Consider the following 26,759-nt stretch of genomic DNA (forward strand, 5'->3'; position numbering starts at 1 on the left):
ATGTCCTACAGTTATTCAAGTATGAGCGGGGAGGGGAGAAGAGAGGAGGGGCTTGGTGCTGTGACTGTGTCCTCAGTCGCCAAGACCAGCTACAGCTCTGGGGGGTCCGGGGAGGCCAGGAGGGGGTCTTCATCCTCTGCTCTCACTCACTCAGCCACGTCCAAGGAGAGGAAGACTGTGGCCCTGGCGGAGGTCTTCGACGGTGAGTCAGGTGTCAAATGGCAAACTGTATGTGCTTTGAAAGAAAAGCCCGACGTCACGAGACGTTTATCTCCACGTTTCAGAAAGCTCCAGTCCAAACTCATCTCCAGAGTACAGCAGGAAGGATTATGGTGAGTCTCACACAGAGAGCAGGTAACACCTCAAACTCCATGAACTCCACGAACACCACAAAGACCATGAACTCTCAGAAAAATGCAAAAGAAATCACTGCAGACGCTTAAGTTCTGGAATCTTCAACATCTCAGAAGGACTCCATCTCAAGTTTCTATTTTATCTATTTTAATCTTTCATTTTTACAGCTATTTATGTGTCTGTAACTTTTATTTCTCTCTATCTATGAGTGTTATATTAATTTATCCATTTATATTAGGTAGTTAGCTTTTCAGGCTAGTTCAACAGCTCCCTGGCTACATATTAATACTTGTCATTTTTGTGTTAATGTTTATTAGCTTGCAGTTGAAATTAGTTCTGTTGCAAATAAAAATAACTTCTCTTCCTAAAGTACTTCATAAATCCTTACTGGGCCTATGGCGTAAAACAAACTTTTGTTAACTTTTTTCTTTTCAGTAACTTCAAGTACAACCTCCACTTCTGCCACCAGAGGGCGAACTCAGAGCAGAGGTACAGTGACAATGTCTCAAGCTAATGCTTTGTTTTTCTTTTGTAGATTTCACACTAATAATCTGTATTCCCAGTTTGCAAGTCTAGAAGAACTTAAGACATGGACCAAGCAACCACATTTTAATGAGTAAAAATAGCAAAAAGTGTACTAAAGGATAAAACAGATACCGAGTGTGATTTAGTTATTGCCATGCTAACGAATGAACATAAATTATCTAAGTGATTCAACCGCTCGATTCCTAATGTACGGGAATTGATAACCACAGCGAGTTAGCAGTGGTAATGCTAACATGTGCAATGATTGTTGGGGATGTTTTCCAGAGAGCGAGATCAGGACCAGACTTCAGAGCGCCTCACCTCCAGCGAGCTGTGAGTACGACTTCCTGAGGATGAACAGCTGCAGGAGTATGAGCATCGTCTCATCGTCTCGTCCTCTGTCTCGTCCTCTGCAGGGACGGAGCTGGACGACGTCAAGCGCCTGCTGAGGGGGAAAGGGTCGGGCAGGACCAGCCCCTCCACGTCCCCCAACAACACGCTGCCCATCCCCAGGAAGGTGGAGAGCAGGACCTACTCCGAGAGCTCGGCTGCAGGTTAGATTCCTCAATGCTCTCTGTGACACCGTTGACACGAAAATATTTTCAAGCGAAAATGAAGACCTCTTGTTATACCTCCTCTAATCCAAGCTCATGTTCTCTATTAGTGGGTAAAGAATCAAACGCTTTGTGAATTCTGCTTCAATCATTTGAAAACATTTTCACTTGTGGCCACCCTCTCCGCAGAGCAATACGGTAGCGTCTGGTCTGGAGGGGTGAGCAGCAGCTACGCCTACAACAGCAACCCCAACAACCTGTCATCAGGCTCCGCCCTCTACCACACAGGTACCGCCCACAAATAGCAGGAAACTAAACGGTAAAAAGTGGCAACAGAAACACGCCAAACCAGAAAGTTTCAAATTCTGTTGAAGTAAATGTCAACGATATGATATTCTGAGATTTAGGTTTTTAGTTGTGAAGAAAACAGAACGGTAGTATTTTCCTATCTGCCAGTGCTAGCTGTTAGCATATGCCAAAACAGCTAACCCAACAGTTACTTACTACTATAACATTCGCCTTGTGTGTTTAGGAGTGCAGAACAACCTGACCATGGGATCTCCAGGACTGTCAGCCGGCAGCTCAAGTAAGAGACACGCACGCACAAATGAGAAAACAAACAAACGCACACGCTAACAGGTTGTTTCTCTGTTGTTTCCAGTTTATGGGGTTCAGAACAACCTCTGCAGCACACCTCCAACTCTCCTCTCTCCTTTAGCACCCGTATCGTCCTCAACAGGTGGAACACACACACACACACACACACACACACACACACACACACACACACACACACACACACACACACACACACACACACACACACACACACACACACACACACACACACACACACACACACACACACACACACACACACACACACACACACAGTCTGACAGCCTGTCACTATCTCCTCTCAGTTTACGGAGTACAGAAGAACGTTGGTGGAACAGGTGTGACTTCAGGTGATTTCTCATAGAACTACTCAACAGATTTAGCTCCACCTTCACCTTCCACTTGTTTGAATTTTGTTTCCGTCCTGCTCCTTGTCATCGATGTGCAGCAGCGAGACTGAGCGGTTTTGTCAGCGACGAGGCTCCTGGGAAAGACTCCAAGTTTGTGCTGATGGAGAAGGAGAACGCTCCGGTGAAGAAGGAGACAGAGCGGCTGGTGATGGCCAAAGACACTGGGAAGACGTTCATGGCCGCTGCTCCCGCTTCCTTCGACAGTACGACTTATATTTTAAACATATTTGATGTTTCATCTGTGGTAGAATTATCAGCTGCCATGGGAGATTGATGGGGAGCAGAACACCCACAGGATCGTCGGCTATCAGTCTGAGGGACTTCCACAAAATTCTTACCCTGTTAAAAAAGATGTAGTAATTCAACTTTTCAATGTGTTGGACCAAAAAATGTGACCGTTGTTTTGCAGCTTCTTACTCTGACGACTCTCTGAAGAGAGAGAAACAGAAACAGTCATTCAGCACGGTGGAGGAAGGAACTGATGGTAAAAGTGTGCTTACACTCATCAATGGGCACATAAAGAGTCATTACTGTTCATGTTCATGTTTGTCACTGTTTTACAGCTTCCACTGTCAAAGTAGCTACAAAGGATAAAGCCACATATGCAGGTACAGTTTCTATTTGTAATAAAAACCCAAAGACTATCATGTTTTAGTTATCCGATTCTCTCTCAACGTTGAAGGACTTACTCGACACTTTCGTACCATGAGAACAATACTCCTTGCAGTTGTCCATGATATCTATACAGTAGTGCCTTTGTAGACGCTATGCGATTCATACAACATTCTCTCGATAGACTTTCACTCTCAACATTCACCTGACACTTTTATACGGTATAGTCACTAGACATTCAAACCACCTTCACAGGATGCTTCCTTGAAATTTGTATGTTATTTGCTGGGTATATTCTCAACACTTGCACAACCGTCGCTCAACCTTTGCCTGTAAATTGATCAACATTGCTCCATGAGACTCGCAATCTCAAGGTAGTGGGTTCATGTCCCACGCCGGGCACCACCTTCCCGTGGGCTCACCACCTGCAGGAAAGGTTCTTAATCGGTGCAGTGTGATCTGGGTGACAGTGCTCAGACTGCCACCCCCGCGACCCGGAAACGGATAAGCGGGAGAAAATGGATGTGTCAATGGCCACTCGACATTTGCATGATACTTTTGCAACATTTGCACGATATTACGGCAATACTCTCTTGACATTCGCGTGATACGCTCGACATTTCCTGGATATTCACTCAACATTCGCCGACAGCTTGCTCAACATTAGTAAAACACTGTGCGATGTTCACTCACAATTAACGGTCTCTTTGCGGGTTGCTTTCAATTCAAGATGTTCACTCGAGATTTGTACGACACTCACTTGAGAATCACATCTTACTTGTGCAAGGCTGTCAATGTTGGTACAGTACTCATTCCCGATTGGTACGATATCCTCACAATACTTTTCTCTATACATTGACAAAGGTTCTGATTTCTTTTATCCTAGTAATCCAGCTAAATTTGACCTCAGGTGTGTGTGTTTCCTGCAGAGACCCAGAAGGACGACTGCGGTTTGTCTTTTTGTTCGTGTTGTAGTTGGTGGAAATGGTTGTTGGGCCTCCTGCTTACCCTGCTGCTCCTCCTCGGACTCCTATTTGGCCTCATCGCTCTAGGTACGACTGCAGCGTCTTCAACTGATTTTTCGTTGATTTCGTTTATTTGATCTCATCTCATGGGATGGAGGTGGGCTGGAGAGATTAAATCTCTGGGCTGGAGGAAGTTGAGGGGTTATAGAAATATCTGGGCTTCTTTACTCTCTATACTGAAATTGTGACCCCATACGGATGGATGGATGGATGGATGATGGATGGATCAATGGATGGATGGATGGATGGACGGACGGACAGATCGAGTGTTGGAGGGATATTTTTGATTTCATGACTTATAAACTAAAATTAAAAACAAAAAACCATTTCAGTTTATGTGTATTAAATATAAAATCGATGTGTCACACTTTGAATCAAATGATTTTTTACAGCGTGAATGGTTTTTCTTGTTGGTTTCTAGTGCCCTCTGTCTTCCAGGTGAGGAAGTGAAGCGCCTGAAGAACCGCGTGGACACGCTGGAGGCCGCCGTTGGCACCGGCGCCGCCACCTCGGCACGGACCAGCCGACTCTCCTCCTCCTCTGGCATCAACATCATCGACCCGTTGGACTCTCACTACATCGACCAGAGCTCCTCTCCCGGCCTCACCCGCTCCGACAACACCATAAACCTGGGTGGAGCGGGAGGAGCAGGAGGAGGAGTCGGACTGGGAGGAGCGGGAGGAGGAGCCGGCAGCGGGCTGGGGATGGACAGCGCCTCCCTGCAGAGAGCTGTGCAACAGCTGGTCCGAGCGGAACTCCACTCAGGACCCGTACGAGGTACAAACCTCTAACCAGTGAGCTAGTACAGAACCACACCGAACAAGTACTGAAAGTTACTCTCAGACATACTGCAGAGGGAAAGTAACTAGTTCCTATTAATAATGCAGTGTTTGCATTAGCATTAGCACTGTGTGGGTCAGTCCAATGATCCAGTACACGAGACATGGTTCCATCATGAGTGGGAGGAAGATGTTCTATAATCTGGATGTTAGCGAATGCTAATTGCTAACACTACAATAATACAGCCATGTGACCTGTGTGTGTGTGTGTGTGTGTGTGTGTGTGTGTGTGTGTGTGTGTACAGACAGCCTGGTGTACTCTCTGAAAGGAGAACGAGGTGATCCAGGACCTAAAGGTGAGTCAGCGTTCTCTCAGAAAAACTGCTGAGCCATGTTGGTGTGTGAGTTGTTCAAGCTGTGGTTGTGTCCCCCCACCCCCACCCCCATCCCCCCTTTCCCTAACCCCCCCCTTCCCAGGTGACTCGGGAGCGATGGGACATAAAGGTTAGTGTGGTTCTGGTTCTGCAGGTATTTGAGCTCGTGGTTGTTGGACATTCTGATGTTTGTGTCTCTGACAGGTGACGGGGGATTTCCTGGACTTCCAGGTGAGTGCTGTGATGTCCCGTGGCGTCCGAACGCATCTTCCATCAATTCACAAGTCTTTATCACAGTTTGTCTGTTTTTTTGTCATTTATACTCATTTCGTGTGTCTTTTTCTTTTTTTATTCACATTCTATGTTTGTTTTTCTTCACTTTTGGTGATTTCATTTCATTTATTTGTTAATCTTTTTAACATTCATTCATTTAACATTTTGTGTCTGTTTTTTTTCATTTTTAATCACTTTGTCTGTTTTCTTTGTGAATTCTTTTGTGTACTTTGTCTATTTTCTCCAGTTTACGTATAGTTGGAGTGTTTTCTGGTCCTTGTTGGACTACCTGCGCTGGTGTTTGGTCTTGATGTTAAAGTTTGTTGGTGTTATGACCCCCCCTCTTGTTAAAGGGCCCCCCGGTCAGATGGGACACCCCGGACTGGACGGACCTCGAGGACCGAAGGGCGGCGCAGGTAAGCAGGAGTTCCAGGAGGTTTGTCTCAGAAGTGAGGAGAGTGTGTGACTCTGTGTTTGGTCCAGGTGAATCCGGGGTCGAGGGCCCGCAAGGCCAGAGGGGCCGGGAGGGGCCGACGGGCCCCCGAGGAGAGCCCGGAGCGCCAGGGTTCGGGGAGAAAGGAGAGAAAGGTTGGAGACACTCATGTTTGCGAGAGAGGAGGCGAAGAAGAGCCGAGCGGCTCTGACTGTGTTTCCTCTTCAGGAGCCGCAGGTGAACCAGGACGAGCCGGACCGGCCGGACTCCCCGGACCAATGGGGATGAAAGGTCAGAGGTCACTGCCGGCTCGCAGGACTTTAATCTCAGCTTTAAATCAGTCTGTTATCAATGACCTGTGTGTGTGCGTGTGCGTGTTCAGGTGCGATGGGAGACCAGGGACCTCCTAGTAGTCCAGGTAATCATGGAGAATGCACAAATGGATTTTATTTCGGCTTTCAGAGTCTTTAAAGTGTTCAACCTGTGTGTAGGTGCTCCAGGTGCCAAGGGATTCAACGGAGAGCCTGGTGCGCCAGGAGAGAAAGGTACACACACACACACACAGTATATAGCACACATTTTATATCATCTTCCTGTGAACTTCCTGTTAGATTCTTGGTAACTTCCTGTTAACTTCCTCTTACCTTTTTGTTCACTTCCTGTTGATGTCCTAACGACCTATTAGCTTCCTGTTAACTTTCTAGAAACTTCCTATTAACTTCCCATTACAACTTCCTGTTAATTCCATGTGAACTTCCTGTTCACTTCTTACCATCCTGTTAGCTTCTTGTTTCTTTCCTGTTAACTTCCTGTTAGCAGTGATGACTTTTCTTGACTTTTGCAGAAGCAAAATTAATAAAATATATATTTGGAAATTTTTAAAACAAGTTAATGAAGTGAAAAATAATAAAGTGATAGAATGTATGATTTTAAAAGAAACATGCACAAATGGAAGAAATTAAGCATTTTGCCTTGCTAACAATTGGTCATTTGTGCGCAGGCGACCGAGGGTCTGTGGGGCTCCCGGGATCTAAAGGAGACTCTGGAGAGAGAGGTTCACGAGGACCCGCAGGTGATTCTTTAAAGACTCATACTGGCTTCTTTGTCATTTTTTACTTCATCTTTTTAGGCTATTCTTTGTCTATAACGTATAAATTAAAAACTAATGAAACTCATCTACAGGAACTTTCTAGCTTCTGCCATGAAACTAACGTACGTTTACCTTTGAAGGTGAACATGGACAAAGCGGAGTTCCGGGAATACCCGGACCAAAGGGGACTAAAGGAGTCGGAGGTGAGGTGACGCTCAGTAAGTACCAGTGATTATTTGTGATACTGACGGCTGAGTAACGGCGGTTAACATCAGGTGAAGCCGGAGCGATGGGACCTCCCGGAGTCAGAGGACAGCCTGGAGTTCTTGGAGATGTCGGACCTCCAGGTACCAGAACTTTCTCCTTCATCAACATTAAACACAAAAACACCCCAAATAAACAACATTGACTTTGCTTCTTTTTTTTTTTCTCGTCAGGCCAACTTGGACTGCAAGGACCCCCAGGTGAGAGACTATCTACGATATCTTCATTTGTGACCTTTAAAAAATCATCGTTTAAGATTAAAAAAACTAAGTAAATCTTTCTTCCCATTACCTGAGGCATTGCTGGAAAACCTGGAATACCTGGAGATAGAGGTAACCTATCCACAATTCCCTCGTTTTTACAATTCGACGCGTTTACGTACTTTTCATCATGAGCTCACCGATTAAACGAGCCAAAATGTCTGTTTTTAGACAGTATTAAAGTTTTGAATGTTGACAAGAAGTAATACTTCAGCTAAAAAGAGTTTTATTGAAGTGACGATTGTTTTGATTTGTTCCAGGCGAACCGGGATCACCTGGCAAAATCATCTCTCCGTGTAAGACCCACATTTTGCCTGATTTTATGTCGTCTGGAAAACATCGTGTCCTGTGAAGTGACATGTCCCTGTGTCTTGCCTCCAGTGGGTTCTGACACCGTGGCCATACCTGGACCTCCTGGGCCTGCTGGAGTTCCAGGTCCTGCCGGAGCTCCCGGTCTGTCTGGCCCCATCGGTCCTGCCGGGAGTCCTGGACAACCTGGTAAATGCCATCTCCTGAAGCGTGTGTAGCCTCCACCAGTGTGTCGAGGTCCTGCAGGCTGACGGCTGGTCTTTCTCCATCAGGTCCAAAGGGGGAACAAGGAGAAAAGGGGGAACAGGGTGAGAGGGGGGAGAAGGGGGGACCAGGAAAACAAGGCGAGTCCGGAGAAGGAGTCACATCAGAGACCGTCAGCACCAGTCGAGTCAACTGTGAGTCACCTGTGTGTCTGTGCTGGCGTCCGGTGGTCGTGACACGGTAACATTCACCTCCCAAACTCTCCTCAGTGTCTGGACTTCCTGGCCCACCGGGACCACCAGGACCTCCTGGAGCACCTGGACCTGAAGGTCCATCTGGTACGTTCACGTCTACTCATCAGGCACCTAGAAAGTCTGCAAAGAAATGAGATAAAATCGAACCAACAATGAGGGAAAACGCTGTGTCACTGTTGTTCAGGGGAGGCTCACGAGGGACCTCAAGGACCCCCTGGACCCCAAGGACGCAAAGGTCCTGCTGGAGAGCCAGGTGAACTGGACTTACTGATAGAGAGAAAGAGCCAAGTGCATCATCAGCATATAGCGATTGGTCCTGCTTTTTTTTATATTAATCTTTGTTTTTTTTTTTACATCTTTACAGGTAAGGGTGTACCAGGACCCCCAGGCGAGAGAGGAGAGCCCGGAAGTTTTGTTCCGACCTCAGGTAACTGAAGTTTACCTCAGTTCAGGGCTGTTGGGAGACAAATGTTCTATCTTTGTGTCACATTTAAATTCTTTTTCTCATCACAGAGACCTTCTTTGCTGGACCACCTGGACCACCTGGACCTCAGGGTCCACAGGGTATACCAGGTAGACTCAACCGTTACCATCATTTGAAAACAATATATTTGTGTTATTTATGAAGCTTTTTAACAAATAGAGTTTGAAATTCTCTCTTTTTTGTTGTTCTCAGGTGACGAGGGGCCGCAAGGGTACCAAGGTGAGACTCCCTCATCACACTCTGGGTGTTAACTGGATCTCAGAATCAGAATTGTGACGATGTAATGATGAATGTTTCAGGTGAACCAGGACAACCAGGTCTTCCAGGGAGTCCAGGAGAACCAGGTGTCGGTATGGGAAACCAGTAGAAGAAGATATAGGTCCACATGCAAACGTCTGATTCCAAACTGTTTGTCTCTAGGTTTCCCGGGTCAGCCTGGACCCAGGGGGGCTCAGGGTCCATCAGGATCAGACGGGCTTCCAGGAGATGCAGGTCTTCCGGGTTCTCCAGGAGTTCCAGGAGTCTCCTCTGCAGGTAAAAACCTTGATTCATATGTGTAAAGACATGACTCTAAGAACTCCAAACTTCTAAAAGTACCAGGACCCGTCAGAAGAACTGCAGTTAATGTTCTGACTGCGAGTACTGGGGTCCACTTTTAATTCCTGGGTCATTTTTGTTTTGTTGAGATGTACTTTAGAGGTTCAGGAATGTCTAGAATTGGACGACTTCTTCTCATTATTTTTTAGCCTCCACGGTTTAAAGAACCCAAACATCGTCACTGAGCTTCAACTATTTAAGTATTTCTGTTGTTCCGTCTCGACAAGGACTCGTCTCTTTTCCACAGTTCCAATAAAGTGGACTTTTGTTTTTACTCGTAGATCAACACTGTTTGACTCTCCTCATCACCCCCTCTGGATGGGAGGTGTACTGCTTTGACATTCATTGGTTTTTTCCAACATTTGGTTGGAGTAATACTGCAAATACCGGCAACAAATCGAACAGGAACCTTTACAGCAGAACTGCAGTCAAAAACAGCAGGGAGATTTGCAATGATTATATTGTTCATTTCTAACAAATAAATTGAATTCCTCAGCAGGGGGCTCATACAGTACTGGGCCTCCAGGCCCGCCTGGACAGCCTGGAGCCCCAGGGACACCTGGAGCTCCAGGCAGAGACGGATCTGGAAGTGGATCTGGAGCTGATGTGGGCCAGTATGTTGCAGAGTACCTGCAGAGTAAGCCAAGCTCTCCTCTGGTTCATGTACCAGGTAAACTGTTCCAAACAGCTGAGTACACTCACTTGCTTCCACAGGTGGAAGCATCAGACAGTACCTGGCCGGACCTCCGGGACCACCCGGTCCTCCAGGTACTCCCGGTACTCCCGGTACTGCAGGCTCTGGCGGGCAGGTGGACGACATTGCCACGCGAGTCCTTGCCTACATCCAGAGTGAGCACGCAATGGTCCAGCATTTATTCTGGAAATCTGCAGGTTTTCTAACGTTTTCTCTGCAGGTTCTGGTCTGCCTGGTCAGGCTGGTCCTCCCGGTCCCCCTGGTCCTCCTGGACCAGCCAGCGCCTCCTCGGTCAGTGACATCATCGGCCTTTTACAGCGTAAGTCTCAGTTGGAGTCCACGACTCTTTACCATTACGAGGAGGCGATGACTGTCTGAGATGTTTCAGATCTCCACCTCGGTTTCTTCTTTGTGTCGCAGGAGACGATGTGAGGAGATACATCTCCGGACCCCCGGGACCCCCGGGACCAGAGGGACCTCCTGGAGGTTCAGGGTTCAGCAGTTACAGCATTAACACGCAGGAGGTGGCTGAACGCGTACTGAGCCTCATGAACAGTGAGTGTTACAGCGCCTCCTGAAGGGGTCTCAGGTTGGATTCTCAGTCGGTAATGCTAATACTGTTAGCATTAGCCTGTATTCACGGTCGCTGTGATTAGCATTAGCACTGCATTCACAGTGACTGCGAGTAGCATCAGCGTGCTTGAAAGTTTAAATCCTCAGCTGAACTCATGAGGCTGTTTTCATCTCAGGTCACCATGAAAATGGCGTGGGCCTTCAGGGACCTCCTGGAGTGCCAGGTCTTCCTGGACCACCAGGCCCAGTGGGATCAGTGGGACCACCCGGACCACCAGGGTTCACCAGCTACGCGGGCTCCAGTATCCAAGACTACCTGCAGAGTGAGTCCAGCAGAGAAAACTGAGGGACCGTACGGGCCACAACGTTGATGTTGATCACTTCTAAAGTTCCTTTGTTTCTCTCAGGTGTTGCCTTCAGAGGCCCTCCAGGACCCCCCGGACCCCCGGGGCCCTCTGGGCCTGCTGGTGCCGTCCACGGCCTGGTCTCCTTCACTGAGCACTCCAACAGAGAGCGAGCCCGAGCAGAGAGGCAGGAGTACATGAAGAGTGAGTGAGGGGGAGAAATGTAGTTCCCTTTATCACTGATGTATTTAATGATATTTATTTATTGAAGTTTTGTGGAATATCTTATCTCTTCTTGTCATTGACAAAATCTTTCAGCCTTATCAGTTTATTCATTTTTCTTCAGATCGGTATTAATTATCTTTTTAAACATATGCAGACATTCATCATTTTATTTATACATTTATTTTAATTTATTTATTTTTAATATACTATTGAAAATGTATTTATCTGGGATCTATTCTTTGATAAGATAACCATTTTATACATTTTTATAATAACAATTGAATACATCTTTATTACTCTTTGTTTTTACAGGTATGAATGTTTATTTCCCATGCTAATCCCCTCAAAGAAAACACAACAATAATTATAATAATAATAATAATAATAATAACAATAATAATAATAATAATAACAATAACAATAACAATAGAAACAGAATGTGTGCGATCTCTGACCTGAGCCGTTTTCCCTACAGCCGACAGTTTGAGCGGCTCCATGTTCGGACTTCCTGGCCCTCCCGGTCCTCCAGGACCTCCGGGACACAAAGGAGAGCCGGGTGTGGCTGGAGACTACTCGAGTATGGCACTCAGAGTAACCGATTACATCAGAAGTAGGTGACATCCTGAAAGTCGGACTGAAGCCGGAGCGAGTCGTCGTCTGACCTCTGACCTCTGTATTCACCGCTCAGCTCAGGGTCTCCTCCAGGACGTGGTCACAGGCTCAGCTCGGGGCCCCCCCGGACCTCCTGGACCAGCCTACACAGAAAACCTGGCTGAGATGGTGGAGTACATCAAATGTGAGCCAATCACTGTAACTACAGTACTTTTCCCCAGTTACTGAGCTGTCAGGAGGTCTGTATAAAACAAGCTGCTGCAGTAATCGCTATGTGACCATCATTAACACAGAAACTTTTACCAAGTGACTAGTTACTTTTTCACTCTGTGATTAGTTCATAACTCTGTGAAGTTTTCAAGAAGTACCTCGTTCCTGGAATCAATGACCAACTACAAATCTCTCATCTCGTTCTCTCCTCCTCAGCTCGCGGCGTCCTGCATGACATCGTGAAAGACTACAACAGTCGGATCTTCCAGGGACCTCCGGGACCCCCCGGACCAGCGGGACCCCCCGGGTACAGCCGCGGGCTTGGTTCCCATGGAAACACCACCGATTTAGTGGAGTACATCAAATGTGAGTAACTGCCATTCTTAGATTGTCAGAGAAACTGCAGAGAACCGCAGCAGTCGACACACCGAGGGAGAACATGTAGACTCCACTCACTAAGGTCTCAGTCTGGAACTAAACCTGGATATTTATCACTCCTTCACTGTGGAGAACATGATCCAAACTGAACCTGATCCGTTTCTCTTTATCCCTGAAGCTCAAGGCCTGCTCCATGGACCTCCCGGCCCCCCCGGACCACCAGGGTACAGCCGCCTGTTCGGGTCTAACGCCAACGTCACGGATTTAGTGGAATTCATCCGAAGTGAGCAAATCTAACCGAGGTATCATGAAACTCGTGAGAGTCTGTGCGCTAACGACCGGTCGGTTCTCCACAGAACACGGAGCCATCGTGGGAGCACCGGGCTGGCCGGGACAGAAGGGAGACGCGGGACCCCAAGGAGAGAAAGGTGCACCACTTTTTATCCTCCTTGTGTTTGGAGACTTCAAAGTTACGCTTGTAATCAGCAAAAATCAAACATCAAGCAAACTCTGGGAGCTCTCTTGTGAAGTTCCACGGGGTTCTGTTCTTAGTTCCCTTTCATTCTTATTAGTCATGTTTGCTCCTGATCACATCCAACAGGAGGATGATTGGATATTTCCACAGGTCAAAGCCACTAAACATGCAGACTCTGGCAGTTTTAATAATTCAATCTTTTGTGTAAATTTGATGAACTCCCCCTTTGAATAACCTCCTGAGGACCCCAAACGCACTGTGACTGAATTGTGTGTTTGTGTGGACTCACAGGTGATCAAGGTCTTCCTGGACCTGAAGGACGTCCAGGACCAAAGGGGGACAGAGGTTAGTCTTCATCTTGCTTGCTCGTCTTTCAAAATCTTCAGGCAGGATGTGCTGCTCAAGTTCAGGTTTTAGTCCCAAATCAAAGTTTACCTTTAATATTTATGACGTCGAGAAAATTCAAACGCTTCAGTTTATTTTACAGAAGCTTCAGTTAGGTTGTTAGTAATTACTAAAACTAATTTCAGACCAAAAGTTGAGATTTTTTTAGAGCCAACGAAATAAGCTTACTGTGAGAGTTAATATAGCGTAGTGTCAGTAAGCTTGTTAACTATTTAAAATTTCTAGTCGCAGCGTTCCGTCACTTCCCCAGCTGGTTAGCATGTGGATCCTGAGGACAAGTGGGTAAAACATTTGTAACATCAGCTCCTCATCTTGTCCAAAACAAACAAGAACTGATAAATATTGAAGGTTGGACTATTTGAAGAGATGTAAAATTATTTTTTTTTCTCCATAAAACAAACTAACAATAATCACTCTGTGATCGCTTAGCAACAAGCAACAAGGTAATTAGATAATAAAACCATGGAATCCAGCTCATTTCAATAAAACAAAATGTCTTTCTTTCAGGAGACTACCTGCTGGCGACTAAGAGGAGGAGGAGGAACGTTTGAAATCTGAAGTTTTGAATTGTATTTTGTGTCACTTATGAGGACATGGGGGACATTGTGAGGGGTTATATTTACCTGTGAGCTTTATTTTGTAGTGTTTCCTGTCAGGAGGGATCAGTTCAAGAAGCAAACGGCAGAATTCAAGAGGAGAGACTTTATTTACAGCCACATGAGAGACATCCTGAACCTTTGATATGTTTTCATGTTTCTGCTTTGTAGTAAAGTGGGTGCACAGCACTCCTTCCTATTGTACATAACCTCACAGTAGCCAATCAGAAAGGAGATCAAATGGACCAATCAGAGGTCTCCATGGCCTAAACCAGTCAGGTCCATTTCTTTTGTTCTATTTTTGTATCATTCATAATAAATCTGATTAAATAAAAAACATGTGGCCATTTTTCTTTAACCGTTCGATTCGCTTTACAAAAAAAATTCAAATCATTAAAAAAAAAGAAAAGATTTCTTTAAGGCTACAAAGCTTAAAAAGAAAGCTAAAAACAAGCTAGCAGAGCTTTTGGAGTTCTTCATTTAGTGGAGTATCAAATTTAAAGGTACAGTAAGAAAGATTCTTCATTCTGAAGTCTGAATATGAGCAATGAAAAGAAAAGAAATCATGATTTCAATGTGCTTTAGCTCCTGCACGCTAACCAGCTAGCACAGCGCCACTATCCCACTTTGTACCAGTAGATGGTGCAGTGAGTCCTGATTTCAGTCCAAGACATAAGAAGAAGAAGAAGAAGCTCTGACTCACTGCTACTACCTAGTGGACAGGTGGTTTTACTTCAGTCTGACATAGTGTACCTTCAAACAGATAAAGCTAGCGGTAGTGGTCGACGCTCTTTTAATGCAGGAAGTAACAGTCATGTCCTTGAAGCTAGAGGACAAATAAAAACCTGCAGGAGAAACTTGTTTGTGTAATGGTTGCATTTAAAAATCTAAGAAATCTGCATGATTCCATTATAATAAAGTTTCACCAGGAGTTCCATCTTATTCAATCGCCATGAATCGAATCGTGTGGTAGAAAACTTCTGTCGCTTCTTTAGTGCAAAAGTCCAAACGAGCAGCAAATTATCAGAAGATCCTGGATTCAGGCTCTACAGGCACTGGATTCAAGGAGGAAAACCTTCAGATGTTTGACGAGGCGCTGAAAATGTCTCCAGAGGCCTCGGGCAGAGGTCAAAAGGTCAGAGAGCCAAGAAAGGAAGGAAGGAGCTCCCACCTCAGTCTTTACCATCAGGGCAGCCGGTGGAAGGGGTGGGGCTAGAAGCTGGTGGAGCAGTAGAGGGGCGTGGATAGAAGCCAGTGAGTGATGGGGCGGGGCTAGAACCTAGTGGAGCGGTGAAGGGGTGGGGCTAGAATCTGGTTGAGGGGCGTGGCTAGAATCCCGAGGGCAGAGCTGCGATTATATCCGGTGGACAGGGCAGGGATGGAATCCTTGTGGACCGGTAGAGAGGCGAAGCTTCAAACAGGTGGCGTGACAGCGGTGGGGCTAGAAGCCAGTGGATAGGGTGGGGCTAGAAGCCAGTGGAGTGACAGCGGCGTTGCTAGAAGCCAGTGGACAGGGCGGGGCTAGAAGCCAGTGGACAGGGCGGCGCCAGAAGCCGGTGGACAGGGCGGAGCTAGAAGCCGGTGGAGTGACGGGGTGGTGCTAGAAGCCAGTGGACCGGGCGGTGCTAGGAGCCAGTGCAAAGGGCGGCGCTAGAAGCCGGTGGAGTGACGGGGTGGTGCTAGAAGCCAGTGGACAGAGCGGGGCTAGAAGCCGGTGGAGTGACGGGGTGGTGCTAGAAGCCGGTGGACAGGGCGGGGCTAGAAGCCAGTGGACAGGGCGGCACCAGAAGCCGGTGGACAGGGCGGAGCTAGAAGCCGGTGGAGTGACGGGGTGGTGCTAGAAGCCAGTGGACCGGGCGGTGCTAGGAGCCAGTGCAAAGGGCGGCGCTAGAAGCCGGTGGAGTGACGGGGTGGTGCTAGAAGCCAGTGGACAGAGCGGGGCTAGAAGCCGGTGGAGTGACGGGGTGGTGCTAGAAGCCGGTGGACAGGGCGGGGCTAGAAGCCGGTGGAGTGACGGGGTGGTGCTAGAAGCCGGTGGACAGGGCGGGGCTAGAAGCCGGTGGACAGGGCGGGGCTAGAAGCCGGTGGAGTGCACGCTGGGGATGGGGTAGAACTTGGAGATGCGGCTCTGGGTGGACGGATTAAGGCACTCGGACTCTCCGCTCATCTTGAAGAAGACTTCCTGCTCCTGCTGTTTGCGGGTGAATTCTTCCTCCAGAGCCTGCAGCAGGAAGCAAACATCGCGCTCGGTCACCTCAACAACATCAGTCTAATAAAAAGCTCTTTACACGCACGGGAGAACATGCAAACTGCTGACAGAAAGACCATCCTGAAATGATCCAACGTTTTCTTTAACCCTGCTCAACACTTTCAGATGATTCAGCTTCTTAAAGTTATTTGGACCGGAGTTTTTTTTTTACTTTTCACGATCTCGTTAGAAATAAAGTGTATCCAAAAGTATTCACAACCTTTACCATGAAGCTCAACATCCAGTTTTCATGGATCACCCTTGAGATGTTTCTACAGCTTCATTGGAGCACTCCTGTGGTAAATTCAGTGGATTGGACAGGATGAGGACAGACACACAGTCTATATATGGTCCAATGGTGGAAACTGAGCATGAAGTCAAAGGAAATGTAAACCTCGGACAGGATTGTCTCCAGGCACAAATCTGGGGAAGGGAACAAAAAAAAAAAAACCTTTCCTCTGCCCTGAACGTCCCAATGAGCAGTGTTCTCGATCGTCTGTAATACAAGTTCAGAATCACCGGGCTCTCTCTACAACCGGCCATCTCAACTGATTTAAACTGGGACTGAGAGAGGTGACCAAGAACCCGACGGTCACTCTGTCAGAGCGCCAGTGTTCCTCTGTGCTGAGAAGAGAACCTTCCAGAAGAACAATTCTCTCTGCAGCAATCCACCAATCAGGCCTCTATGGCCGAATGACCAGACAGGAGAAACTCCTTCGTAAAAGGTAAATGTCAGCCTCTCTGGAGTTTGACAAAATGCACCTAAAGGACTGTCAGACCACGAGAAACTAAATTCTCTGGTCTGAGGAGACAGACTGAAGTCCTCCACGTGAATCCAAAGCCTCATGTTGGGAGGAAACCAGGCAGCCTTCGTTGTTGACAGCTCAGCTTGTCGATAAAGGCTGTGAATACTTGTGAACATGTGATTTCTGTGTTTCAGCACAATTTAAAAGGAGAATATGAACCGTTCTTTACTTAAAAGACAGAATTTCATTGTGTTGACAGAAAACTGCAGAAAATTAAACTGTACAATTTCACGGTAGTTCCACCAAAACCCGGCGCGATCAGAGACTTGTGTTGGACAAGTGTCAAAACAAGTGTTGGATAATTATGACTATGAGTGACGAATGGATGAACGGAGGATGACCTTCTTCCTGGGTCGGAGCTTCTCTCTCCACTCCTTCAGCTCCGCACTGTGCTCCTCATCCAGCTCCTTCAGCTTCTGGGTCTCATGTTCGATCAGGAGGTGGCACTTCTCGTTCTGAAACATTTACACAGTGTTAGGGCTGAGAGTGTGTGTGTGTGTGTGTGTGTGCATGTGTGTGTGTTCTACCTGCAGCTGCTGCAGCTCTCTGATGTTGGCGTCACACTGCAGCTGAAGGTCTCTCATCTGGTTCTCGTGTTTCTGCTGCTGATGGAGACGCTCGTTCTTCTGCCTCTTCTCCTCCTGAGCTGCAAACTGAAGACACACACACACACACACACACACACACACACACACACACACACACACACACACACACACACACACACACACACACACACACACACACACACACACACACACACACACACACACACACACACACACACACACACACACACACACACACACACACACACACACACACACACACACACACACACACACACACACACACACACACACACACAGTGTGGAACTAGTTAGAACTGGGTGATATGGCCCAAAATTCATGTCTCCATATTTTTTTTATGATCTCACAGGCCGGACTGGACATTCTGACGTCCTGGTTTTGGCCCATGAGCCATATGTTGGACACATATTCATGCTCACCCGACATGACATGAAACATCGACCGTATCTAAGTCGGGGACCTCATTGAATCAGATTAACCCTTGTGGCACAGTGTCATAAAAATCCATAAGAAGCCAGAGTGTGATTATACATTAAAGGATGGGGATTTACTCCTATTATCATCATGTGTATACAAGTAAAGTATGGTCTGTGTTTTAGGTTTACACGAAAGTGTTCATGTGTCTCCCTGATTATTCACGTGTTTTTCTTAATCAGAGCTTATCTAATTAAATTGTCGTGCTCAAACTTTTGGTCAAAACATGTTTTTAGTACTCTCTGCAGGTTGTGTTTTTCTGCTCAACATTGGGTCAGGTGAAACCTCCAGTTCCTCCTCTTCAACTTTTAAATCGTCTCTGTCCGATGATTTGTTGTGTTTGTCTGCAAACTGGAGACGCTAGTGGTGTGAGCGTGCGGACAGGGGCGGGGCCAAGAGAGCAGGTAGGGGCGGGGCCAAGAGAGCAGGTGGGGGCGGGGCTATTTTTCTAAAATGAATTGAGAAAAATCTTGATGTATCGTTAATTTCGATACATCGCCCAACCTGATGAACAATAGAACCGAGACCTCTGACCTCAGGGTTCCTCCCCCTTCCTCACCTGTTTGACCTTCTCCCTCTCCTGCTCGGGGGTGATGGTTGCCACGGTGATGCGGAGGCTCTTCTTAAACATGGCCATGCGTGTTTTGGCCTCGCTGCGTTGGATCTTGGGCAGTCGTGCCCTCTCCTGCGTCTGCTTGTTCTTCATCTCCTCGATGAGCCGCTGGTTGTAGCGCTGCATCTGCTCCATCTCCTAGGGAAGCGGGAGGAGGAGGAGGAGGAGGCGGCGGCAGGTTAGAAAGAGGAAACTTCTCACCCACTTCTTCTCTGGAGAGACGACCTGTACCTTCTCGTGTCTCTTGAGCAGCTGGTGTCTCTGCATGAAGTACTGGTCTTTGAGCTGCTGCTTGAACAGCTGATGTTTCTCCTGCAGGTGGCGCTCCTCCAGCTCCCACATGGCCGCTTCCCGAGCTGCAGAGCAAACACAGAGCTTAGCCTCACACCCCTCAGTCCTCAAACCAAATAAACACATACACATTCTGGACATGTGTGTATTGATCTACATACGTCTACATTTATGGATTTACCTCAAATTATATAACTTTTGAATGAATGAATGAATGTAGAGATAACTGATGGGATAAACAGATAAAAAGCAAACACAGGAATTTCTTCTTTTTAAAAAAAAAATGTAAATTAAGTTTGTGAGTGAAAAGATGAATCAAAATAAATACATGAATATCAAGATAAGTGAATGAAGTATAAATTAAAAAAATAAATACAATTATTAAATAAGGGAAAAAAGAAAAGTGACAATAGGAAAAAGCAATGAAAAATAAAAAGCACAGATAAATGTGTGGATAAAAAAAAAAGTATGGAGAATAAATCACCTAATAAATATCGAATTAAGAGCATAAAGAAACGAGGATCTGTGTGTTACCTCGGAGGAGCTGCTGCTTGTGGTTGAGACAGTCCCTCTCGATGGTGGCCAGCTCGTGTTTGTGCTGCTGGATGATCTTCTTCAGAGCTCCGTCCAGCTCCTGCTGCTGCTTCAGCACAAACTCCTGCTCCTGCAATGAGGAGGAGGAAGACAGAATGTGAGGACGCACCAGGGCCACGGCTCGCTCGTTTGTGTGTGCGTTCCGACAGTTTCTTGAGCCTTTATTGGCTCAGGGAACTGTCTGCTCATTAATCTGTCCTACTTGGCTCGGCCTAATGCTTAACACTCTTCAAGTAGAACTCTGAAATCTGCTTCTGCTCTTTTCCTTAATTAAAGTTTCATCAGAGCGACTCAACCTCAAAGTCTCACCAAGCAGTTATTGACAAAAGGTGGAGGAGTGAGTGAGTGAGTGAGTGAGTGAGTGAGTGAGTGAGTGAGTGAGTGAGTGAGTGAGTGAGTGAGTGAGTGAGTGAGTGAGTGAGTGAGTGAGTGAGTGAGTGAGTGAGTGTGTGTGTGTGTGTGTGTGTGTGTGTGTGTGTGTGTGTGTGTGTGTGTGTGTGTGTGTGTGTGTCTCTCACCTCTTTCTTGCGGTTCTTCAGTACATTCTGGTACTTGGACAGTTCCTTGTCCTGTTCTCCTTTGATGCGTTTGGCTTCATCTCTCAGCCGGTTGGTGTGTTCCTGCTCCAGACGTTCGATGGTCTGCTTCTGCTGCCGCTCCAGGTTCTCCACCTCCTGGTCGTACTGACGCTTCTTACTCTGGAGGACACACAGACAGAGCTCTCACTACCTGACACGGTAACCGAGACTCAGGCGATCCGGTTACCCTGGGAAGTGGGAATTCCCCAGAGACTCACCGTGGTCTCCTGCTCGAAGCGACGGTAGATCTGCTCCTTCTGCTGCTGCAGCTTGTTGCTGAGCTGCTGCTGAGCTCTCTGCTCCTCCTTCTGAAGGAGACGCAGCTCCCTCAACTCCTGTCGCCTGGAGGGGGAGAGGAGGGAAGAAAGGAAGCGGAGGAAGACGAGAGGAGAAGGGGGAGAGGAGGAGGAACCAGGTCAGTGTTTGTTCTATAAAAGGCTGCACACAGTCAAGAGTCTGTGTCATGAGTGTATGAAGATCTGTGTCCACAAAGACGTGTATGTGTTTAAAAAGTGGAGTTGCATGAAGACAACACTTTTATTCTTGCTGCAGGTTCTATGTCGGGTTTAAAGTGACGACAGATGAAATGTCTGTCACAGCGAAATCCACTTTAAAACAGATCTGTCTGAGTCTGAGAGGCGGAGAAGAGGTGAAGGTGAGGACGTTCACGGGTCCTTCTACAGACATCCCAGCACACAATAGTTTGAATAGACAAACAACTGATACTGTTTAAAAATTATTATTATATCTGACGCGCACCATTTACTGATTCTCTTATTGATTTTTGTTGTTCTGTGTGTGTGTGTGTGTGTGTGTGTGTGTGTGTGTGTGTGTGTGTGTGTGTGTGTGTGTGTGTGTGTGTGTGTGTGTGTGTGTGTGCATGTGTACCTGAGGAACCTCATCTCCTCGTTCTTGGTGTCATTGTCAGTGACGATCTTCGACGTGGTCACACTGACTTCCACTCCGTCCACCATGAACTTCCGAGTCTTCTTCAGAGTTTTTTTCTGTCGCTTGGTGTCCTGATGGACACACAGAGGAGGAGGTGAGTGAGTGTGTGCGTGTCTATGAGTTACCTGTATGTGTGTGTGTTACCTGTATGTGTGTGTTACTTATGTGTGTGTGTGTGTGTTACCTGTGTGGAGGCGGCTGCCGGCTCCTTGGCCTTGGACAGGAAGCTCGAGATGGACAAGTTGAGGTCCAGGCTGCTCCTTCCTGAGTCGGAGTCTCTCTCCTTGTCGTCTTTGCTTCTGTCCGGAACCTTCTTCTCCTCCTCGGGGGGCTTCTGCCCGTCCTCCTCCTTCGGGCCCACCTTCTCCTGCTCCGGCAGAGTCAAGGACACTTTCAGGTGTCTGTAGCGCTCCTCCTCGTCCTCCTCCTGCGGAGTGCTTGCTTCCTCCACAGCAGGAGTCTTCTCGGCCTGCTCCTCCTGCTCTGCAGTGTCCACCTCCTTCTCGTCCTCCACAGAGATCTCCAGCTGCTGGAGCTCCTTCACAGGAGCTTCAGGTTCAGTCTCAGGTGAGGACACATCCTCCACAGAGATCTCCAGCTGCTGGAGCTCCGTCACAGGAGCTTCGGGTTCAGCCTCAGGTGAGGACACATCCTCCACAGAGATCTCCAGCTGCTGGAGCTCCTTCACAGGAGCTTCGGGTTCAGTCTCGGGTGAGGACACATCCTCCACAGAGATCTCCAGCTGCTGAAGCTCCTTCACAGGAGCTTCGGGTTCAGCCTCGGGTGAGGACACATCCTCCACAGCTTCAGGAGCTTTCTCCTCCTCCGGCTGCTGCTGCTGCTCCTGCTGGGCTGCAGGGTCCGCAGACTCCTCTGTGATGCTGGCGTCCACCACATGGTTGACCGGCGGGGTCTCAGCGGGGATGGGCAGAGACGGTTCGGCCTTCTCAGGGACAGACTCCAGGATAGAGGGGGAGAGGGGGATCTTCTCATCCTCCGAGCTGGCAACGCTAATGTCTGAGGGGGCTCGTTTGTGACCCTGCAGAGAGAGGAAGAATCCACTGAGAGGAGGCCACACTCGTATCGACAGAGACCAGAGGAGCTTCGATCTGAGGCGGAAAAACCTGACCGAGCTTTGTAAAATCTGTAGAATTGTGTTATTAGTGGGGAAATAAAGTAAATCATTTGAATGGGGGTGGTTGTAATGTTGGGGCTGATGGAGGATCTCACCAGATGTGCCTCAGCTTCCTCCTCCTCTTCCTCGATCTCCTCTGTCACCTCGGCCTTCGCCTCAGCGATCAGCTCCCGCAGAGGTTTACTGTCGCTCAGGCTGGACACAAAGGAGTGCTGCAGGGAGAAGACGGAGAACCAAGAGAACCATGAGAAGACTAAAGGCCGATTCATACTCCATATGAACAAGAACAAAATTCGGTACTCCGGGGTCCTGCCGAACAAAGAGACGTCATTTTCTTCTGTGTGCCTTCCGTATTTTTATCATGTTTAACATGTAGCATCGCTACGGTATGAGCCAGCATCCCATTAACATGTAGCAAGTCGGAGATACGTGATGCCCCTGAACGCATCAGTCAGGGCTGTCAGCTCCTGCGATGATAACCAGACCAAACTTGGACACTCTTTTATTACTGAAACAGTTCAGCGAATTATATTTCTCAAAAGTTTTGAAGCAAGAAATAAGTTGTGCAGTTGAAAAGTTAAAACGCTGCTTCACAGGCGTGTGCGAGCTGTGAGGGGGGCGTGGCCTGCTTCTTCTCAGAGTATGAACTCTCCTGCCAAACCATGCTTTTTTTCCGGCAGCTGGCTGACATCACAGCCAAACTCTTCTTGTTCTTATGAGTATGCAGGGAACTTAAGAGCCATGAGAAGATGCAGAACCATGACAACATGGAGAGCACAGACTCATATTTTAAAGATCTTCAGAATATTGTAGTGAAGAACAGCAGACTGAACACAACACTGCAGAGCCGAGCAGATCTGCGGTGGAGCTTAAAAGGCTGAAGAGTCCGAAGACGCTAAACGGAACCCTCCTGATTAAAATGCCCGTATGACAAGAGAGACTTAAAAACCGTCTGTCAGCACAGCACATGAACAACTAACTACGACCTCACCTTCCTGGACATCTGCTGCACATATTCCAGTGCAGGTCTGAGGAGGTGCAGCCTTTTCCGGATCAGAAACTTGGTCGGCGGCAGGTCGCATTTTTCTACCTTCAAGCCCATGAGCTCTTCCTGTGCCCGGAGCGAGGCGCGGTCGTGTTCTCAGAGAGTGAGTGAGTGAGTGAGTGAGTGAGTGAGTGTGTGTGTGTGTGAAGTGTCCCGGGCGGCTCTGAGCACCGGGTGCTGTGCTGACGTGAGCGGAGGACGGACTCAGCGGGACAGGTGTCATCCGCAGATCTGCTGCCGACGCTGGCAGCAGGTGGTGCGCGGGTCGGGGAGGGGGAGGATTTAAAGAGTACAGGAAAACAGCTTTTACCTGCAGCAGCTGTGGCGCCCCCCATCTGTTGTCCACGTTCTTGTCCAGACATCGCTTCAGGAAGTCGCTGAACTCTGGAGACCTGAGAGGAACACCAGCTGCCAGTCACTAACGGCTACCTCAGCGTCAGAAGTTCCTTTTGTTCCAGAGCTGCTGTCTCGCTCTGTCCTGCTGCTCGCTTTTGTGTTCTACTGGGGGAGGAGCAGCCAATCCTGGACTAACTCAGTTCTCCGACGGCAACGTTAGCATTATCCACAGCAGATGGGATTAGCGTTAGCATGCTTAAATAACTTCCCTTTCTAGGAGCCGTCATCGTGTTGGTAGTTTATCTCAGACGTTTTGTTGCCGCTTCTTCTCCTTTCATCTGTTTATAAAACAGAGCTAAGGTCCAGATAACAGAGCATCTTCCTCCAACCGATGTAATTTCAGATCAACTTAATGTGTCAATCAGTCTTTAGACTGACCCACATAGTGGTGTCAGCTCGGCTAATGCTAATGACAACACTACAATAACACAGCTAAGTGACCATTATTCACAGGAACTTTACCAACTAACTAGTTCCTTTTCTTGCGTTGACTCGGTCATAACTTCAAGTTTCTAGTACCGCTCCTCACACGTCATGGATCATAAATATTCAGGGACGTTTGCCGACTCTCACCAGCGTGACGGCTGCATCAGCGAGGGAGGGTCTGCTTTGGCGATCTTTAACAGCACCCTCATGGGGTTCATCTCGTGATTAGGCGGCTCGATCTGGGCCAGCTCGATGAGGGTGACTCCCAGGGACCAGATGTCGGCTTTGTAGTCGTAGGGACGGTCCTTCGACGTCTCGCACATCACCACCTCAGGAGCCATCCTGGGACCACATGTGTGGAAGATTAGATTGGATGGGGACGTACCGACGGCCGGTGAACTCTGTGATGTTTACTCACCAGTAAGGCGTTCCGATGAAAGAGTCTCTCCTCTGCAGTGTTTTAGTGTTTTTGGCAGACACACCGAAGTCGGCTGGAAGATTCAAGCAAATCCAGAAATTAGGTCCAAAATGCTGAAGACGACCTGGAGTCACAGGCGTCAAACATCAGGCCCCTGGGCCAAAACCGGCCCGCAAGAGGCTCCGATACGGCCAAACCACCAAGTGAATTGGAGCAATTTCAAAGAAAAAGATTTTTTTAAACTCATTTCTTTAAGAGCAGCGGAAGCAACGCAACACAGACACGAGCTGAGACATTGGTGATGCTGCCTTGACGGACAGCTCCCTCGTTGCTAACAAACTAGCCTCAGAGCCATGCATATTGCAACAGCTATCGAAGGAGTTTTTTGTTCTTTGCATCAGAAGTTTTCATTCAAATTGGCTGGTGGTCACAGTGAGGATGTTTTCAGAGTGATGTTATGACGGCGATCATGTGAATGTTTAAGCTTCTTGTATGAAAGAGGTTGAAACATGACTTCAAAGTGCTAAAGCTGCTTTCCTCATCTTATACGTTCTCACATGACGCCTCAGCTGCAGTGTTCCTGTGTGCTTGTGCTCAGTCGGAGCTGTTAGATAACGTCTGTGCTGCTTTAACAGTGGATACATTTGCGGTGTGAGTCAGACGTGTTTCTGTGGGTTCTCACCCAGCTTGACGTCACCGTTCAGTGTGAGCAGGATGTTCCCGGCCTTCAGGTCTCGGTGGATGATCTTGCTGTCGTGGAGGTAGACGAGGGCCTGGAGAGTCTGCCGGCACACCGAGCGGATCTGGGGCTCCGTCAGGGGTCTCTCCAGCTCTGCAGGGGGGTCACACACAGTTAGCCCTGTTGCTGTAAATACACCGTTTACAGACTTTTCTCCCTTTCACTTTTTCACTTATGTGAGCAGTGTTCTGCTGTGATGTAACACTGACTCACCGAGCATGACGGCGTCTACAGCTCCTCCTGCACAGAACTCGATGAGGATCTGCGGGAGAAACAAGACCTTGATGTAAAAGATCCTTCTTATAAACAGTTTGATCCAGGTCAGGTTCGACTATGTAAAGGTCCAGTGCCTCCCAACCTGTTACTTTGTAGAATCGTGAGATCGAAGAAATCGTCCTGTGACCGGGGGTCCATTGCCTTTGAGCTAATCTGGATTGTATGCACTTCAACATACATGTGCAATGATGGGAGTAGCACCAAAGGTTTCCATCTTAAATTGCTTATTATACAAGTTTATAGTTTTATATATATATATATATATATATATATATATATATATATATATTCATATTCAACGACTGACATCATTGACAAAAAGCTGCAGTGTAAAAGTCAAATGAAATCCGCAAAATAAAACAATAAAAAAAACCTTTCGACTTGAAACGTCATCCAAACGGGGCCTAAAGCACCTGGAGTATCCCAGCTGTAGGACTATTAGAGGAATATCTAATCTAATCTAATCCAATTTTCTCTATTCTAATCCACTTAACAGTACCACAACAACCTGTACTGATTATTACTTCATTGCAAATATCAGAGATGTCACATCAGTTAAACACAACAGTGAAACAAAAGAGAGGGATGAATATTTTATGAGAAACAAAACAAATATATTTTAAAAAGCATTTGATCATTTAAACATTTTCCACAAATGCTCAAGTGGTGGAAAAAGTGCTATATAAGTTAAATCCATTTATTATTTACCTTGAAGCTCTCGAGGGAGCCACCAATTCCACCTTTTTAAGGACGAGTACAAACCTTTAGCTATTTGCCGATAGAGTACCGATACAAGTACTTATTAATTGCCATGAAGCCCAAATTCATACTCCATACGCAAACAATACATGGAGGCGATATGTTGCCATGAACAACCTTGATGCTACGCACACCTCCAACAGCGCCGGTTTACTACCGCTTCTACAGCACGCATAGCCCAGTACGTAGCGTCGATCTACTATGAGTTCGCTGAGTGCCGCCACACGTTTCAATGAGTGTATCAGTCATACTTCAATCACGTTGAGCATGTAGTATTGCTGGTGTGTGAGCCCTGAAACTTTTTATCATGGAGCACGGCTCGGAGTTGCGCGCTGAGCAGCAATACTAATGAGCGACATTGAGCTAACCCGGCTGGTCCAAATGTCTCTGGTGATTAAGTTGCTGGTGTTGTACCAACTAGATTTTGTCTATCTCTGGTTCTTGTGCAATAACTACAACACGTTTCCAGGTGGTGTTTTTGAGGAGTTGCA

General features: G+C 47.3%; 2 protein-coding genes across 2 annotated transcripts in view; one reads left to right on the forward strand and one right to left on the reverse strand.

Annotated features, from left to right (window-relative positions):
• LOC308109791 (uncharacterized protein) lies at positions 1 to 14,258 on the forward strand (the record flags this gene model as incomplete). The annotated part of the gene is made up of 50 exons (XM_080463596.1): positions 1 to 202; positions 285 to 332; positions 790 to 843; positions 1,165 to 1,212; positions 1,296 to 1,433; positions 1,623 to 1,721; positions 1,966 to 2,019; positions 2,095 to 2,172; positions 2,357 to 2,401; positions 2,500 to 2,664; positions 2,871 to 2,945; positions 3,025 to 3,069; positions 4,003 to 4,125; positions 4,537 to 4,875; positions 5,183 to 5,233; positions 5,355 to 5,381; positions 5,456 to 5,482; positions 5,878 to 5,940; positions 6,008 to 6,112; positions 6,186 to 6,248; positions 6,340 to 6,375; positions 6,449 to 6,502; positions 6,958 to 7,029; positions 7,188 to 7,250; positions 7,323 to 7,394; positions 7,485 to 7,511; positions 7,608 to 7,643; positions 7,832 to 7,867; positions 7,953 to 8,069; positions 8,153 to 8,278; positions 8,354 to 8,422; positions 8,523 to 8,591; positions 8,703 to 8,765; positions 8,852 to 8,911; positions 9,015 to 9,041; positions 9,122 to 9,172; positions 9,243 to 9,356; positions 9,916 to 10,056; positions 10,134 to 10,268; positions 10,334 to 10,432; positions 10,534 to 10,668; positions 10,863 to 11,009; positions 11,094 to 11,234; positions 11,731 to 11,865; positions 11,944 to 12,051; positions 12,294 to 12,443; positions 12,634 to 12,738; positions 12,812 to 12,883; positions 13,222 to 13,275; positions 13,843 to 14,258. 50 exons carry the CDS (start codon positions 1 to 3, stop codon positions 13,884 to 13,886), a joined length of 4,407 nt encoding a protein of 1,468 aa, XP_080319722.1. The 3' UTR covers positions 13,887 to 14,258.
• Positions 13,901 to 26,759, reverse strand: part of LOC308109670 (STE20-like serine/threonine-protein kinase) — a 19,632-nt gene continuing 6,773 nt past the window's right edge. Inside the window, exons 3-18 of the mRNA XM_080463397.1 lie at positions 25,447 to 25,495; positions 25,177 to 25,326; positions 24,495 to 24,567; positions 24,224 to 24,418; positions 23,565 to 23,646; positions 22,305 to 22,421; positions 21,259 to 22,113; positions 21,015 to 21,145; positions 20,345 to 20,468; positions 20,067 to 20,246; positions 19,489 to 19,618; positions 18,895 to 19,019; positions 18,610 to 18,801; positions 17,513 to 17,638; positions 17,327 to 17,440; positions 13,901 to 16,152 (exon numbers count right to left, since the gene is read on the reverse strand). Coding sequence (XP_080319523.1) covers positions 16,006 to 16,152; positions 17,327 to 17,440; positions 17,513 to 17,638; positions 18,610 to 18,801; positions 18,895 to 19,019; positions 19,489 to 19,618; positions 20,067 to 20,246; positions 20,345 to 20,468; positions 21,015 to 21,145; positions 21,259 to 22,113; positions 22,305 to 22,421; positions 23,565 to 23,646; positions 24,224 to 24,418; positions 24,495 to 24,567; positions 25,177 to 25,326; positions 25,447 to 25,495 — 2,790 coding nt within the window. The 3' untranslated portion in view covers positions 13,901 to 16,005. The remainder of the gene's footprint in view (positions 16,153 to 17,326; positions 17,441 to 17,512; positions 17,639 to 18,609; positions 18,802 to 18,894; positions 19,020 to 19,488; positions 19,619 to 20,066; positions 20,247 to 20,344; positions 20,469 to 21,014; positions 21,146 to 21,258; positions 22,114 to 22,304; positions 22,422 to 23,564; positions 23,647 to 24,223; positions 24,419 to 24,494; positions 24,568 to 25,176; positions 25,327 to 25,446; positions 25,496 to 26,759) is intronic.

Source organism: Lipophrys pholis (genome assembly GCF_963383615.2).
Source record: "Lipophrys pholis genome assembly, chromosome: 5".
Lineage (NCBI taxonomy): Eukaryota > Metazoa > Chordata > Actinopteri > Blenniiformes > Blenniidae > Lipophrys > Lipophrys pholis.